Here is a 16,480-nt window from a genome sequence, read left to right as displayed (position 1 = left end):
CGGCCAATCCCACATATACTGGTTTGGGCGGTCGTAACGGTATTTGGTAGACAGTGCCTGTGCCCCAGGAGCATCCCATGGTAAGTTTGGTTTCCAGTCGTCCAAGCAAAAGAGTCGTCGTGAACCCCTCCAAGACCATTCTTCCTCTGCTCGAATTAGCATAATTCTATCAAAATACTAAAAGTTACGAACTGAAGATGTCGTCATAGACAGATTTTGACGTCGCACACGGTAGAACGTGACGGTAATAGCAATCCCAGAATTTCTCAGCAATATCGTGTCTATAGCAAAAACAGTTCGTTTTCGATGGCAGCTGGGCATCGCCGAAGTCATAATCCGGGTGGATGCATGATATGGGATATTGGCGACTGATCTCTTGCTCGCAGGTTACGCCAGCGTCGTTCTGCGGTCATTAGAATAAGTGTTCATCCTGCGATTGTCACTGACTTACTCCACAACGTGTCCATGCTAGTGAGCAAGGAAGTAGTAGTACTACGAGAGAAAGCCAGGTTGGAATCCGCATTTTTGGTAGGAAGATGCGCACGGATGATGTGAGAAGAAGATTGCGAGATATTGTACGATGCAGAAAAGATATCGGGCTGAGGCAAGCTTTTATAAGAGGAATCTACCCTGCGCACTTGGAACTCGGAAATGATGAGCGGGGCTTACCTAGGTAACCAAAAGATTACGACAAATTCTAGGGTTGCCATGATGTGGATGAGCAGTGGTAATACGTTCATGATGAGTGCAGTCTTTCGACCTGACTAGATGGGTATCTGAGTGGTTATGATCCACTGCAACCCGTGGTACTGCGATCACCCTGCGCCATGAGCCGTTCACCACTTTCGCAACTTATCTCACGCGCACGTGAAAATATATCTCAAGTCATGATTTAATGAAGATAAATTAGTTGCGAAGCCTGATAGGTAAGGTGAGGGCTCAACCGTACAGATGGTTCAGCACAATTAGGGGCTAGGTATGCAGGTATCGGGAACCCATACCGATTGTTTAATATCTTATCGTTGTGAGGCTGTGCATTACTTATCTGATCATGGACACACGTTCATGGTGTCAAGGGAAGCGAAGCTCCAATAGTCCACATGAGTTTGCGATTGTCTCTCGCTGACTGCCTACCTAAGTAGGTGGCGTAACCCAATTTTCTACTGAAGTCAATTGTTGGAAAGACGCGCACCAATATCTTTGCACATATTGAATGTTTTTCACTGACGCAAGGCTATAAGTCTACCTAGATACATGCTTCTCATGTCCATACTGCATTTCTTTAGACACGTGTCCGACAGTCATTCCTTCAATCGAAACACCACCAGTCCTGCGCACCCTTATCCGTTCAACAAACGCTCTCCTTCATTTTTGTACAACTTGAACGCCTCGTGTAGTGAATCCGCAGTCTCACCGGGAAAGAGATGCAAAAAGAAAGGGTAGCCCTTCTTGCGCTTTACTTTCCACATGAAGAGCTCTCGCTTGGCTTCGTCGTTCCAGCCGGTGAACACGAATTCACCATTGTTGCTAGGTGATGGGGCTTTCACGGTCTTTCGAGGAGCTACAGGTGTACCTCGCAAGGCACCATCACGGCTACCAGGAACTGGAGTTGAAAAGGCTGCGGAATAATGATTTAGCGGGAAGACTACCAAGGTGTTTTGAGTCATCTTACTGCCTGGCTCACGCTGCTGAAGATCTACTGGAGCTTGCGGCTGTCCAATGGAGTTAAAGACAACAGGACCATGTAGGCCCCTCGGTACTTGGCTTTGCCTAGGGTTTTGTGGAGCTGCAGCTGCAGTTGAAGATCCAGAGGCCTGCGGATTGGCCCTGACTGTCCTTGTATCCGGCCGAGTACGACGAGAAACCACGAAGACCTCGCCGGTCCATACCCTGTCGTCATCCACGTACCGCCAAGCCTGAGCCGGGTCTTCCCATGGGGGTGGATTTGCCGCTGGGGCTACGCATGAAAATTAGATTGAAGACTACAGTATCGTTAAAATGGCTTACGTCGAGTGTGTAGGCGACTGGCTGGTCCATGTGGCTGCATGAATGAAGGTGCAAAGTCCCCGTCGTTGTTGGGGAACAGAGACTCGTCCAGGTATTTCAGGGGGCGATATCCAGCACCACCAGAAGGTTCTTCGTGATTGGGGCTGTCGGAGTTCGAGTTATTGGCCATGATACTGTATATGATGATTATTTGTTATAGGTTTGACGTTGCAGAGGGAAGACGATGGCAAAAAGGGGAACTTATAAACACTGAAGGTATGGGAAGCAAGGCAGAATCGACCGTGAGCACGACACTCTTCTGTGTGTATATACCAGGTGAAGGCAGGAGAAGTTGAGTCAAACATCCCTGAGCTATTCAAAGACGACATGACCTTATTGTTCCTCGACTCACGCGTGTATACTCCTTCTTTATGCAACAATACGAGTACGTTTGCTTGTTCCGCACGTAGATGGAAGCTGATCACTTGTCCTTTGAGCAAGCTTACTATTGTGTAGGCTATGCTAAACGCTTAACCTTGGAATGAAGTCACATTCAAGGTCGATATCATGGCTAAGGAATCAAGAGCTAGGCAGCCTACCGACCAAAGGCGAAGAATTCATGAAACATTGCAACCCGACTAGCTTGTTTGTACAGAATACCACAAATGTGTCATCAAAACCAGCCTTCCGCTACGTCTTTCACGAGTGGGCCAAACTCTCGTATCACTCACTGATACCGACCGAAATATGGACCGCCTGGAAGTACCGAGGGCGCCTCGTTCCTCTGACTAGCCATTATAGGACCTTGGTGGCCTGGAGAGACAGGAGATATGTCGTTCGTCGACGTCACACCTAGCTGTGACGCGTTCCTTAGGGCGTTATCATTATAGCCTGAGCCCCACGGCAGTGGATAGTTCTGAGTTTGGTAGTGTGCTGCTACCGGGAAGTTATAGTGTTGGCCAACAGGCTCACCGGATGATCGAAAACCTGGGGCAAAGTACCGTGGAGGACCGATATGTACGTTTTGATCTGAATACGGCCCATGGACTTGACTGTAAGTTGCCCGGGCGGGTGTCGCATATTTGACTGAGAAATTCTGTCAGCGAGGAACTATATTGGACTTTCTGTAACACTGACCTCGTTCCATACTCAGAGCGCCGCCGAATTCTCGTCGAAATGTCATGATAATCTCGACCAAAGCCTTGCTGTCAATGTGGTACGACAGCCGTTGAAAGCTCATTTGCAGCGCAAGCATTGTATTACCTGCGGCCGCGGGCAGTAGATCGAACGCGCCATTGAGAGCCGTCTTCAGCGCGTGCTCGTTGATGTTCAGAGTGGCTGCGAGCGCGGCCAGAGCAGATTGCGCTGCTGGGCTGCCCTCGTTCGTGTGGACGGCGACTACTGACTCCATGTGGGCGACTTGAAGGAAGTGGGGAGAATGGACTGACCTTCGAGAGAGCCATAAGGGACATGCGGCGAGCGAAACTAGGCAACTACAGTGAAATGTGATTGTGGAGGTATTTCACGGTGAATTTCGCCTCGTCTAGTTTACCTACGTAGTTCAACATTTCGACGACTTGACTGAAAATCATGCAATCAACAGTATCGCCTCCGTGACTTACTATCAGATTGCCAGGGCTCGGTGTATTCTAATTGAGCATGTTACTCGGTTCGCCAGTAGTTGATTACTGCACGCCCCTGTCACCGATCCACCGAGATTTATTGAGAGTTGATGGCTCCCTGTCCAGCTCGGATGCCACCTGAAAGACACGAACTTGAGTCTGTGCTATGTCGTCTCCCGATAGTGAGCTCTTGCTGTGCTGACGTCTTTTAACCGAGCCTGGGAAGCCCTAGGTATAGGCAAGATACCCACGTCAGCCAATGTAAAACCTAAACACCCTGGAGCCTACATTGGGGTGAGCTCAGCTACTTTGCATGTTTTCATCTTAATGTAGTCTGCAGACCTATGCAGGTTTTTTTTCTTGCATGAGTGCTGTCATTGTGGAGGCTGGCGGTGGCAGGCCGAATAGGGCTAGGGTGTCGCGCCTGGCTCAGCCGCCAAAACCAAATAACGTCATTGTTCGCGAGTTTCGCTTCGTGCCCAGGTGGGAACTGCCACGCCCTTACCCTCCAGCTCAACAGAGCCCATCCCCCGTCCACAACAACCATGGCAACGCGTCGAAAAGCCGACACCGACACCAGCAATGGGGCTCCCATCACAGCCGGCATGCCCAGCGGTACCGTTCGCTCTCCGTCCGCGCGCCGCTCGCCCTTCCTCCCCACCCGCCTCGAGGCGCAGCTCATCGCCATCTACCCATTGACGCTCCTCATGGGTAGCGTTTTCAGCATAATATCGCCCTCAAACCGCAGTGCGCCCTACTCCGCCGTCCTCCAGTCCCACCCCGCCGAATTCGCGCCCTCGTACTTTGCGCAGAAGAAGAACATCTTCAACGTATACTTTGTCAAGCAAGGCTGGTTCTGGACGACACTCGCGTTCGCCGTCTTCGTCACCTTTCACCCTGGATTCGGTCAGGGTGCCAGCGCGAGACGCATCCGAGCGGTGATGCGATATGGCGTCGTGACAACATGGTGGTGCTTCATGACGCAGTGGTGCTTTGGGCCGCCTCTGATTGATCGCGGGTTCAGGTTCACGGGAGGTCAATGCGAAATCATCAGGGACCCGGAGGCGAGAGAGGAAATGAGCACCACGAGAGAGTACATTACCGCGGCGACGTGCAAGGCAGTTGGTGGAACATGGAAGGGCGGACACGATATCTCTGGACACGTCTTCTTGCTCATACTTGGCTCGTCACTCCTGTGGCTAGAGTTCCTGCCTGCGTTGACGCGTGTAGAGGGACTGAGGGATGGAAGGCTCATCACCTTGCCCGATGGCAAAGTTGCGAGCGTTGCAGTGGAGAAAGACCTCGTCAAGTCTGAGGGCGAGGCTACTGCGCGTGGCGTCAAGTTCGCGCTTGGTGTCGCCGCGCTGATGTGGTGGATGCTCCTCATGACGGCCGCCTACTTTCACACTTGGTTTGAGAAGTTCACGGGCCTTTTGGTCGCCTTTGCAGCGCTGTGGACTGTTTACTTCCTTCCAAGAGGCGTCCCACAAGTCAGAGCGTGGTTGGGCATGCCTGGTGTATGAGAACCGTAGCTACGAATCGAGCTATGGGTGATGGGGCTCTCGTCTTGCGGAAGGCATAGCAGCGACAGATCCCAAGCTGAGAGTGGAGATGCCACAGACCGCAAGACGGGTTTATGGGTTGACGAGTCAAGCGTTTGAGCAAAAGCTTATTCAGCGTCAGTATAGTTTAATAGCATGCATCACGACTTTGGCCCTTGTACAGTAGCACTGATAGCTGGGCGCTCTAGCCTCGAGCATACATCCCGAGATTTGCACCCGTGCCATGTTTTCTAGCAGCTGGCACCTCATTCAAGGAAGAATTGGATACCCTGGAGCCTACGTTGACGTTGGGCCGTATACTTTGCAGCTTTCCATGTTTATGTAGGCTCTAGGGTGCCCAGTTGTTTCCTTGAACGAGGTGCTGGCGCTACTTGAACGGCTTTTCTGCGGCAGCCATGTCGTTTTCCTGTAGTTTTCCGCTCAACGTTGTGCTAGTGTACCTGATGAGCGATGGCAGCTGCAGCCTTCTATGGGACCGTTGACGACATCAACCGCGGCTAAACGTCGCACCGACCCAGAGTAGCACCGTCCCTTCTCCATCCGGCATCCTATCCGCCAACTTCCGCACCAGGCCCAATCACTGCAATTTACGCAGAGTTCCATGGCAGAAGAGCTTGTCTGTCGACCCCGGACCCTCCCCACTTCCCCTCACGATGATCAGTCCACTGCATCCCCGATGTAAGCTAGGCATGCGACCAGGGTGGTTGGGAGTGTACTTAAGAAGGTACCTTGACGAATTTTCGTGATGCATTGCTCACCTGCAAGATCTAGCAATGATTGGTATCAAGGGTCTCGCGTTGAGCCTTTTGGCCAGCGCTGTCGTGGCGCAAGATGGTAGGATATGGCTATACGTTACAATAGAGGCAGTCGCTAATTCGAGGCAGCTATTCAGGCATCTGGCACAAACTTCACACTTACCGCTGACGGCATGTCATACCTGTTCCACGTTGATACCGAGTCTGGCGACCTCATCTCAGATCACTTTGGAGGACCAACCGACGACTTCACACCGCCAGCCTACATCCTACCATCCGGATGGGTAGCTGGCGAGATAGGCAACGAGCGTCGCGAGTTTCCCGATATTGGCCGTGGTGACTTCCGTTTACCAGCTATCCACATCGAACACACGGATGGCGACACGATATCCGCTTTCCGCTACCAATCCCACGACATTGTGCAGGGAAAGCCTTCTCTGCCAGGACTACCTGCGACTTATGGAGAAGCTGGCGATGTCACGACGGTAACCGTGCACATGTACGACAACGTGTCGGATGTTTCCGCTGCATTGATGTACTCAATCTTCCCCAAGTACAACGCTATTGCACGTAGCTTCAGCATTGCGAACAACGGTACTGCTGATATCGTCATCGAGAGAGCGTCGAGCTTTAGCACTGACTTCCCCAATCTCGACCTCGAGATGATTGAGCCCCACGGTGATTGGTCGCATGAGTTCCAGACCGTGAGGAGGAAGATCGATTATGGCGAGACTTCGTGAGTTGATATGCCTAGGCGTTGCTGGATAAACACTGACATCTATCAGATTCCGAAGTACCGCAGGATATGCATCTCATCTTCACAACCCTTTCTTCGCGTTGGTTTCGCCAACCACCACCGAATCTAGCGGAGAGGCTTGGGGCATCAGTTTAGTGTGGACTGGTAGCTTTGAAGCTACAGCACAGCGTTTCTCCAACGGCTATGTGCGCGTTCTCATGGGCCTTAACCCGCTTCATTCCAGCATTCGCGTGGCACCAGGGGAGATGTTCCAGTCTCCCGAAGCTGTCGGTGTGTACTCTTCTCAGGGTGTTGGTGGCGTGTCGCGCTCGTTCCATGATCTCTATCGTAATCACCTCTCTCGACACAAGTTCACGGACCAAACCCGCCCCATTCTGCTCAACTCGTGGGAGGGGCTGAGTTTCGACATCAACGAAACGTCCCTGGTCAGCCTGGCCGGCGAGGCGGAAGAGCTTGGAATTGAACTGTTCGTGATGGACGATGGCTGGTTTGGTGTCGACTACCCACGCAACAATGATACTATGGGTCTTGGAGACTGGACACCCAACCCAGCAAAGTTCCCCGATGGTCTAGGCCCGTACGTGGAGCAAGTCAATAACTTCACGGTGTTGAACGCGTCGTCCACGGCTTTACAATTTGGTATCTGGGTAGAACCAGAGATGGTCAACCCCAATTCGACTTTGTACCATGAGCATCCCGACTGGGTCCTGCATGCTGGAAAGCACCAAAGGACTTTGACACGAAACCAGTTGGTTTTGAACGTAGGGTTACCGGAAGTCCAGGACTACATCATCAGCTCGATTTCTCGTGTACTCGATTCCGCCAACGTCCAATACGTCAAATGGGACAACAACCGTGGCATGCATGAGCTTGCCCGCCCATCTGATGACTACACTTATATCCTCGGTCTATACCGCGTTATCGACAATCTCACGACCAGCTATCCTGATGTACTCTGGGAGGGCTGTGCATCAGGTGGAGGCCGATTTGACCCTGGTCTTCTACACTACTGGCCCCAGCACTGGACCAGTGATAACACCGATGCTTCAAACCGTCTCACGATCCAAATGGGCACATCCCTGGTCTACCCGCCCTCCGCAATGGGTTGCCACATATCTGCGGTTCCCAACGGTCTCACCCATCGCAATATCAGCATCGAATACCGCGGTCACGTCGCCATGATGTGCGGCTCCTTCGGTCTCGAACTCAACCCATCCGAACTCTCCCCAGAGGAAGCTTCCGCCGTGCCTTCCATCATGGCCCAAGCCAAGGCGGTGAACCCCGTTGTCATCTCCGGTGATTTCTACCGCCTGGCGCATCCCGACAGCAGCAACTGGCCTGGTGTGCAATTCGTCAGTGCAGAAGGAAACCAGAGCATAGTCTTTGCGTTCCAGCAACAGTACATGATCAAGCCGGCAGCACCCCCGCTTAGACTACAGGGCTTGGATCCTAAGGCGAGATATAGCAACGACCTGGACAATGCCACCTATAGCGGGGCTACGTACATGAACGGCGGGCTTAACATCGCGTGGCCAATGGGCGACTACCAGAGTAAGCTCATTTGGCTGAACAAGGTCTAAGTACGTTAGTCTAATAGTACTTTAATCGAATTACTATCCTGATTGCGGCAACGCGGTACACTGCGAAGAATATGGGTGCTTGTTCGATTTTACGCAATACTGGTCATTGCTCACACTTGCTATCGCCTGGCGTTATCACGTTGGCTGCCATGTCTTGGTTACGAATGTATAGTCAATGGTAACGAAAACAGAAGCTTTATCAAACTAATCTAAGGCTACTTCGATGAAACTAATTATGAGTCTAAGACTGCGCCAGTGGCTGAGGGCATATAGCCTTCCATCCGTTCTGCGCGATAGCTCTAATCCTGTGGTCTTTCACGGCGTCCAACAGCTTCGCACATTTGCCCCCGGCAAGCGCGGCCAGATATTGGTCTTCTATGTCCCTGCTGACCAGATGGTACCGACACAGATAAGCGACGTAGTTGGCTAAAGCGTCCACGAGAGGATCTTCTACCGTTTCCTTGCGCGTTAGCTCAGCCACCAGGACCAATTCCTCTGCTTCCACGGGACGGTAGATGAGGCCGCATATGTAACCTTTGATGATCTGAGACGTATATTGTGTCATACCCAGCACCTGCGCAGCAAGACGCAACTCTAGACTCTTCTTGACGTCCTTGGGTACGGGGATATCAGTGTACTGCTGGTCAGTACAGATTGTCCGCAGCCACTTCGCGATCGTCCGCATGGACTTGAGAGAGACGTCCTTGTGGCAGAATTTGACCCAGGTATCATCTGGGTTAGCCTCTAAGTGCTGGCGGAAAGCCGATGAAGCAGAGAAGAAGGCTAGCTTGGGCATGTTGACGTTCACTTTGTTGCCGTTGGGGTCTAAAACCTCCACTTTGATGGTGATGTTAGGGGCTAGCTCCTTGCGCGCGGAAGCTGACCAGTTGCGGAGGTGGTAGCCGCCGTTTAGGTTTGCCATGTCTGTTAAGACTTTGTTGACTTGGCCGGCGGGCGAGAGGGTGTTGACGTAGGCCTTTGTGTTGGGACCGTTACGGCGACGGAAGTTATTGCCCTTCGTAGGGCGGCCGCCCTTGGACTGTTCTGAAGTAGTAGACATCGCGGTGACCTGTATCGAATGAGCTCTTGTCAAATCGGATGTCGAAGCTTGATGTTGCTGGAGTTGCAAGTCGTGTTAATACGAAAGAGAGCAAGCGAGAAGGGTTAAATAATCGTCTAGACCACTTGTAAACCTACAACAGCGTCCTATCGCTGCCAGTGACTCGTGCCTGAAAAGAGCGTGAAACTATCGGATGTGAGTGAATAAAATCTAGTACTTTAGCAGAGATCATCAGTAGGTAGAGCGGGGTGAATCAACCCAGATCACTATGCGCATAAGAAGTCTGGGCTCTGATGGTGAATGATGATGTAGAGACCAACGATCTGGTCCTCGATGGCGCTGGGCGGTCTCATTTGCGTAGTAGACTCGTTACCATGGAGACGAAAATCTGCATTCCAGCTTTCACTGTTGTGTACCTCATCACTCGACATGGAGATGATGCCTGCGTGGACGAGATTGGTGTTCATGGAAGCTACCGCGGCTACGATGCGCGACGGCCGTCGCATCTAGAGGTACTCAGCTTCGCTCGCAAATGCGATTAACACCGCGGCACGGTCTTCTGTTCTGGCCACACGCGTGGACCATTCTTAACTAGAGATTATGAGCTGTCTCATGAATGAGCCGGATGAAACTCGTCGGTCTATGTGCCCAGCAAAAGACTTACGCGTGAAGATCGGAAGTTTTCAGATGGAACCGATCGAAAGCCATATATCGATGCGTGGCTGATGGTACGGGTAACGAAAGTTCTCAAGAAAGTGCGCTTGATGACAATTAAGGATGGAGGAGATGAGATGCCCAGTGGTGTTTAAGCGGGGCCCAGTATGTGACCTCGCCCGGGGGAAACGCGTGCGCACGTGCCTTCGATGACGTGCCTAGCTTGACTTCTCGGCCCTCACGAAAACGCGGCGGCCACTTTCCGCCCACCTACCGAGCGGCACTCTTTCACTACCAATCCTTCCATTCACGTCGTGCGAGCGTATTTTTGACTCGCAATCCTGCATCACGCGGTAAACCTGGGCTCATAGTCGTTCACATCGCACTCTCAACCCGCACGGCCTGATCAGAGCGCTGCTCGCCAGGCTTGTCACCTAACGCGACGTGAACAACATCATAGAAACCGTTTGCCGGAGAACGCATTCGAGGTCTGTGTCTCCGAGCTCATTCAACCTTAACAACAACACCATCCGATTGCGCGCGATGTCAAGCAACGTTCACCTGACGCGAGCGGTATAACGTTGCCGTTGCTCTATGGCTACAAGGATATACGCAGTTTTAGGCCTCTGTCTCATTTCCTTTAGCAGGGTGACATCTCCCCCGCGGGGCCAGCCCCGAGAATTCTTGCAGCCCGCCACGTTCTCTACCGCGTTTCGGAAACAAGGCTGCGTTTTAGTCTCTTCATTTGGATCACGAGGACACGTTTCTGGATGTCTGTGCCCTGCCGAGTTGACGTAGATCGCGTTTGCGACCAGTGAGGATTATTGCCTAACCAGGAACCGGGATGCAGGGTAGTGAATCGAGAGGTGCAGAGTTTCTTGGCGGCTGGTTGACTGTAAAATGAGGCAGACTACTTGTGGCGTCAGCCCCAGGAAGAGTGATCTTACGTCCCTTGAAGAGGAGACTGCGCGCCGTTCCCTGTTCGTGACTGGCGTTCGGCCACCTCGTAACTGAAGCCAACCACACCACAGGACAATATCGCACCCAACACCGACAATGGCTTCCCAAATATCCGATCGGGTGGAAGGTATGACCACGAACCATACGCTGTCTCACAAGACCTCTCTTATCGTCATTGTCTTCCTCGCCCTCGCCGTCTCCCATACCCTCGAGGTCTTCGTCAAGATCTTCCGCCTCTTTCGCACCTATCACGGCGTGTACTTTTACACGCTCATCGCAGCCTCGGTCGGTATCGCCATACATGCCTTTGGGTACTTCATCCGCAACTATGGGATATCCGACTCGGCCCCGCTGGAGATCGCCTTGGCGTGTGGCGGGGGTATGCTCATGATCACTGGCCAATCCATCGTACTCTGGTCACGACTGCACCTCATCAGTTCTGGAAAGAGAGATTGGTGGTTGCTCTGCATGATCATAGCAGCCTGTATAATCGTGCAAGGAGGGGCGACTGCGCTTTTCGCTGGCTCGAATTCACCGAATCCCAAGAGGTGGCTACAGATTTACGAGAAGTGGGAGATCTTCCAGGTCACCTGGTTCGTCTTCCAAGAGTGCCTCATAAGCGGCCTCTATATCTATCGCACCTTCGCTCTCATGCGCAGCTCGGCCGCCTTCCGGGGCCCACACGCCAAGCGGGTCTTCAACCATCTTATCATCGTCAACACGGTGGTTATCTTGCTCGACGTCACGATCCTGGTTCTACAGTACATAGGCCTGTACGAAATCCAAACCAGCTGGAAGACACTCGCATACGCCATCAAGCTCAAGCTCGAATTCGAGGTCCTCAATCAACTTATCGCATTCGCAACGAGGGGCTTCGATGCGCATGCTGAATCGCACGATATATCCGGAAGCGCGGCCTTGAAGGACGACACAGGAGATCTTACACGGGATTCTCGATTCGGTCACTCGGTGCATCTCCGTATGGACAACGATGGAACAACAGCGCTACCGATGGGGAATGTAATGAAGAAGACGGATATCCAGATCAGCGTCGAGCCGGATACTCTGAGCGAGAGAAGTGCAAAGGTGCTATACGGGAGGGATAGCGGGGCGATGTGTTGAACACATGCGGACGGGCCGAGGGCAAAAGGCCATTACTTGACGACCATTGACGCCAATACACTACACAACCCTCGGGTGCCGAGCCGCGAGGCTTGGTCCGAGCTTCCCCGTACTGGAGAGGATATACTGCTTTCATTTTGTTTTACGACCTTTTTGATACTGGTAGAGGGCTACACTAGACTTAGACGATTTCTTCACGATACCCACTTGCTCTTATATACTCATTTTAATGAACTATACGATTGTCAACACGATTTAGTCAGGCTGATGCAGCAAGTATTGAAGTAGTGAATGTAAGTTTTTCTGCGTTACTTTTGGGGATGACTGACCGTGAAGAAGATGGGCAGGTGGTCGCAATACAACGTCATGGGGTTACAATACATCTAGACGACTATAAACACCGGTGATTACCCAACGTATGATCACTACACTTGCAAATTTACTAGCCGCACGCCTCAGTAAAACATGCTTGACACCTACAGTGCGGAGCGCGGGAGCGACGATCGAGCTCGTAAAGGTATCGTGAGATTTCAGACATTTTAAAAAGAGAATTCAGGTCTGCTCCGTGTTTACCCGGATAAGAAACAAGTGTGCGCGATGCGACACCAATATCACAAACCAGAGTGTCGAAGGCTAGTTCTTCAACCCTGATCCTGACCGAACAACCCATCCACCCATCCATCTTCGGCCCAGTCCGCCTCCCACACTGAGCCTTCCTTCCGAGCTAGAGCCGCGAATGCTCCTGGTGTCTCTTCAACCACACGCACATCGATACCAAGGTCGTTTAGCTGCGCGAAAACGTATGTGGAGACGTCGCCTTCGAACTCCTTAAGTCCAGCACCGTAGCCACATCTGCACAAAAGCACGATCTTATTCAGGGCTGGCACCTCCGTCTTGCGCTCGACTATCATGTTGAGCCATGTAAGAATAGCCTTGGTAGGACATATTACGGTGAGTGACTCGAGGCTTGGAGGAGGTATAACACCGCTAAAGTAGTGCAACTCACCGAACGTATTGCGGGCCTCGAATACAAGTACACCTTGCAGAACCTCCATCTTCGTCAACTTGCGGAATGAGCTGAAGCTGTGCAGGTTCGTACAACCACCGAAACAACGCCTGGGATCGAAGTGATCAGACTCCTCGTAGTCGATTTTGATGAATTGTAAGCTTGCAGATACGTTTGTGTCCTCACTCAGAGCACGCGCGATATGCTCGAAAGTACCCAGCCACTGCTTGACAACAGTCGGGCTCCTCACAAACAGTATCTCCAGACGGGTGATGGTAGATCCAGCGAAGTCTTGTAGCAGGATAGGAAGCTGGTAGCCATGACTCATATGGGCGTTATCGTTTAGCTCATTCCAGTCGCTTCGTATGATGAGTGAATGGAGGCTGGCACAGCGGGGTAAAAAGCACCGAGTTGATTTGTTGCCGAAGAAGACATGCTCCGGAGTGGGCAGATCCTCACTAAAGTACTCCCACGAGAAGTCGATCTCGAGGACTTGGAGGGAGATGAATGGGAATCTCAGTATGTCGATGCTCAAACCGGAGACTCTCAGGCGCTTAACGTTGTGGAATTGCTTGAAGTCCGACCAGCGGCTTGGTGGTAGCTGCATCAAGTCGCTGTAGATGCCATAAAGCGAGCGAACGACGTCGAAAGCGGGTATATCTATGTCGTCCCTGTGATAATTGCCCATACAAAGCATGTCAAGATTGTCGCAAAGAGCAAGAAGCAGTCCAGCTAGCGAACTCAGCCGACCGAGTAACAGAGTGCACCGCCAATCAATCTCTTCCATGCTCTGAAATGGGTTCCCGGCTCCGAGAATGCTCAGACTATCGAGACTTTTAGATATTTGTAGCACCAAAGCTCCAAGCTCGTCGCGAGATGTCGTTGGACGTGTTCTGGTGAATATGCTTCCGACTACCACAGTGTCACCATTGCTGTCGATACGCCAGCTGGTCGTGGAAAACGTTAGTTGACGGATCTTGCTTCTCAGTTCCGGTCTTTCAACGATGGTGCGCACGAGGTAGATGACGCTGTCACCTCGGTTACGAGGCAAGCTGATCGTCCGATATAGGAGCTCATCACCGATGGCTTTGAAGCGACGCGATGTCCGAATCAGATTGCCAAGCGTCGGGTTGTCGCCCTCAAGGTGTTTGGCTATCTCAAGCAGCAGCTCGTCGGGTAGGTCGTTGATCGAGCGGAGGTCGGGTCGAAGAATATCCAAGGACAGCTCGGTGACCGCGTTTCTCCGCTTCTCTTCGATCACTGTCGGCGGAAGATCCATCGCGACAAAAGTCCCGGGCGGGTTCCGTTGGCGATGTCAAATTGCTAAAGCAGTTAGCCAAGGCGTACGATGAACTGACGTGCATGGGGTGACTTACTTCTCTTTCGAAGTTACGCCAGGATGGCGGGTAACAAAGGCTTGTGACGACAGTTGGAAGGTTCGCGGTAAACTTTTCAGCTTTATCAAGTTGGTGTATTCATTGACCACCTAGGCAACCAATGAGTGTGCTGCAAACGCCGGTGTCAGGCACGTGATCCGGCGGCGACACACCGCCCACGTCCGCTTGTAGCACGTCAACCTAGGGAAAAAGTGAACACTCTGGGGTCTACATCGATGTTAACACACCCACTTTGCATGTACACATGTTAGTGTAGTCTGCAGACCTGTTTAGTTTTTCCCTCGTATGAGGTGATAGCGCAACGTATTCTATGCTCGTCTTTTGATGTCGCGTCCAATCTGAAATGACTTGGCCGTTTTCTTCCCATTGTACCTACGTACCTAGAACCGGGGTATATAGGGCTCGTCTGAGACTTCAATCTCAGTAGACGGGTACAAGTATGGACCTAGATCTTCTGGAATCCAGACGCATTTCCCGTTTACCCTCTCGCAATGTCCTCTCCAGTTCCATCGAACAAGGTGGTGCTTAATGACGCGCCATTTCACTGCAGCCCAGAGATCTTTGTCGTATTCGTCACCCCAGGCTCGCTTGTTGTCGAGCTTGTCATGGATGCGCAGAACCTCGTCGAGATCAACGTCTTTGATGTGTTGGCCTCTGCAGTAGTTCTGATACCATGGCATGCGATAATTCGGAGCATTGGGATGATCTCGAAGGAGCTTTCTCAGTTTCATGCGCTCATTATACACCAGCGCGTCGGCTACATCGTCTTTGCCGCGGTTGTCAAAAATCCTTGTACCGTCTTCCTTGTAGGGATTTCTGGGATCGAAGTCTTTGGGATTTTGCTTGGTTCCTATCCCTTGGTCCTTGGTCCATTGGGCGTATGGTACAGGTAGGTAGTCGTCATCGATCTCGTCGAAGCTTTTTCCAACGTGCTTTCCATAGGTGAAGACCCACTTTGAGCCCGGCATTTCTGGCTCTCTATCGAGGAAGTGAAATTTGAGAGCTATCCGGGTGTAAGTGTGTTTGTGCCCACCGGTGGCGTAGATCCAGGAATTGATCCATGAAATTGGTGCTTCACCAAGTTTGCAACCGTTGTAGTAGCCGCCAAATTCACTATCGATTTTGTAGATGTTATTCGCCCAATGAATGAGAGCCTCACGTAGACCAGGTTTTGAGTTCACCACGGCATCGTCGTCTGCTATTCTTGCTAACTCTTCGTCGGAGAGGTCCTCAAGGGTGCGGCCTTTGTGTTCTCCGAAATCGAGCTGATAGACCTCAACTTTCACGCGCTTGTTATCCGGCGACAAGGAATCTTGTCTTGAAAGGAGGTCCGGAGTCTCCTCGCGCTCCTTCTTGAACGACATGGTGGATGGCTGGACTGCAGTCGCTTCTTGACGAGAATCGAGCGTTCCACGTTGCCAATTGCAGTACGTCAGTAGGAGATACTATGTGTTGCAACCCTTCCAGCACATGTAGTATGAAGAAGAGAGTTTTAAGATATGGTAGCTCAATAGAGCAATGAGTGGAACGTTGGATGAAGTGGATAAAGAGGTTACGGGTCACAGTAGACGAGATGGACAGAAGCGGGGTGCGCGCAGACCGTCGAAGCTATCCCTGCTAACAGCCTTCATCGCTGGGCATTGTCCAGCATGTTCCATCGCTTTATCTTCAGCCTATCACGGACGTGCTGCTCCGCATCCTTAACGTTCCTTCTGCGGCGTCAGAGGGTTTGCGATGATCGCTGCCGTTTTGCCGGCGTTTCGTCCCCTTGTGACGTCAGACCCGTCCGCGCCGGCGCCGTTCCAACCACGCACGTTTCGTGCCTTGCATCGACGGGTACCACTAGGCCCGGCTCGATCCATCGCGCGGTGAGTGAGCCCAGCTGTCGCAGCATTGCAGTCACGAATATTCAACTACAGAGCTGCAACAGAGGAACTGAGGTTACAACCGGCAGCTTCCTGCCGCTCGCTACTGCAGGGGTCAATGTATCGTATGATTCGATGAACTACCGAGGCACAT

At 51.9% G+C, this 16,480-nt stretch overlaps 7 protein-coding genes across 7 annotated transcripts; 3 read left to right on the top strand and 4 right to left on the bottom strand.

Moving 5' to 3' along the window:
- Positions 1–1,340: 1,340 nt before the first annotated feature.
- On the bottom strand, positions 1,341–3,397 carry J4E88_000627 (uncharacterized protein; the record flags this gene model as incomplete). Its single annotated transcript, XM_049394301.1, has 5 exons — positions 1,341–1,527; positions 1,909–1,957; positions 2,008–2,180; positions 2,718–2,799; positions 3,124–3,397. 5 exons carry the CDS (start codon positions 3,395–3,397, stop codon positions 1,341–1,343), a joined length of 765 nt encoding a protein of 254 aa, XP_049260130.1.
- Positions 3,398–4,153: 756 nt separating this feature from the next.
- J4E88_000626 (uncharacterized protein) lies at positions 4,154–5,131 on the top strand (the record flags this gene model as incomplete). The annotated part of the gene is made up of 1 exon (XM_049394300.1): positions 4,154–5,131. The coding sequence occupies one exon, from the start codon at positions 4,154–4,156 to the stop codon at positions 5,129–5,131; it is 978 nt and encodes a 325-aa protein (XP_049260129.1).
- An 812-nt stretch (positions 5,132–5,943) lies between these two features.
- On the top strand, positions 5,944–8,262 carry J4E88_000625 (uncharacterized protein; the record flags this gene model as incomplete). The annotated part of the gene is made up of 3 exons (XM_049394299.1): positions 5,944–6,004; positions 6,055–6,661; positions 6,711–8,262. 3 exons carry the CDS (start codon positions 5,944–5,946, stop codon positions 8,260–8,262), a joined length of 2,220 nt encoding a protein of 739 aa, XP_049260128.1.
- A 241-nt stretch (positions 8,263–8,503) lies between these two features.
- J4E88_000624 (uncharacterized protein) lies at positions 8,504–9,322 on the bottom strand (the record flags this gene model as incomplete). The annotated part of the gene is made up of 1 exon (XM_049394298.1): positions 8,504–9,322. The coding sequence occupies one exon, from the start codon at positions 9,320–9,322 to the stop codon at positions 8,504–8,506; it is 819 nt and encodes a 272-aa protein (XP_049260127.1).
- A 1,710-nt stretch (positions 9,323–11,032) lies between these two features.
- On the top strand, positions 11,033–12,058 carry J4E88_000623 (uncharacterized protein; the record flags this gene model as incomplete). The annotated part of the gene is made up of 1 exon (XM_049394297.1): positions 11,033–12,058. The coding sequence occupies one exon, from the start codon at positions 11,033–11,035 to the stop codon at positions 12,056–12,058; it is 1,026 nt and encodes a 341-aa protein (XP_049260126.1).
- Positions 12,059–12,699: 641 nt separating this feature from the next.
- On the bottom strand, positions 12,700–14,343 carry J4E88_000622 (uncharacterized protein; the record flags this gene model as incomplete). Its single annotated transcript, XM_049394296.1, has 1 exon — positions 12,700–14,343. The coding sequence occupies one exon, from the start codon at positions 14,341–14,343 to the stop codon at positions 12,700–12,702; it is 1,644 nt and encodes a 547-aa protein (XP_049260125.1).
- Positions 14,344–14,841: 498 nt separating this feature from the next.
- Positions 14,842–15,825, bottom strand: J4E88_000621 (uncharacterized protein; the record flags this gene model as incomplete). Its single annotated transcript, XM_049394295.1, has 1 exon — positions 14,842–15,825. One exon carries the CDS (start codon positions 15,823–15,825, stop codon positions 14,842–14,844), a length of 984 nt encoding a protein of 327 aa, XP_049260124.1.
- Between the last annotated feature and the right edge of the window lie 655 nt (positions 15,826–16,480).

The sequence above is a fragment of the Alternaria novae-zelandiae genome (assembly GCF_023758075.1).
Source record: "Alternaria novae-zelandiae strain BMP 2774 chromosome Unknown scaffold_1, whole genome shotgun sequence".
Lineage (NCBI taxonomy): Eukaryota > Fungi > Ascomycota > Dothideomycetes > Pleosporales > Pleosporaceae > Alternaria > Alternaria novae-zelandiae.
Note: the sequence above shows the minus strand (reverse complement) of the source record. Positions and strands in the feature narration are given on the sequence as shown.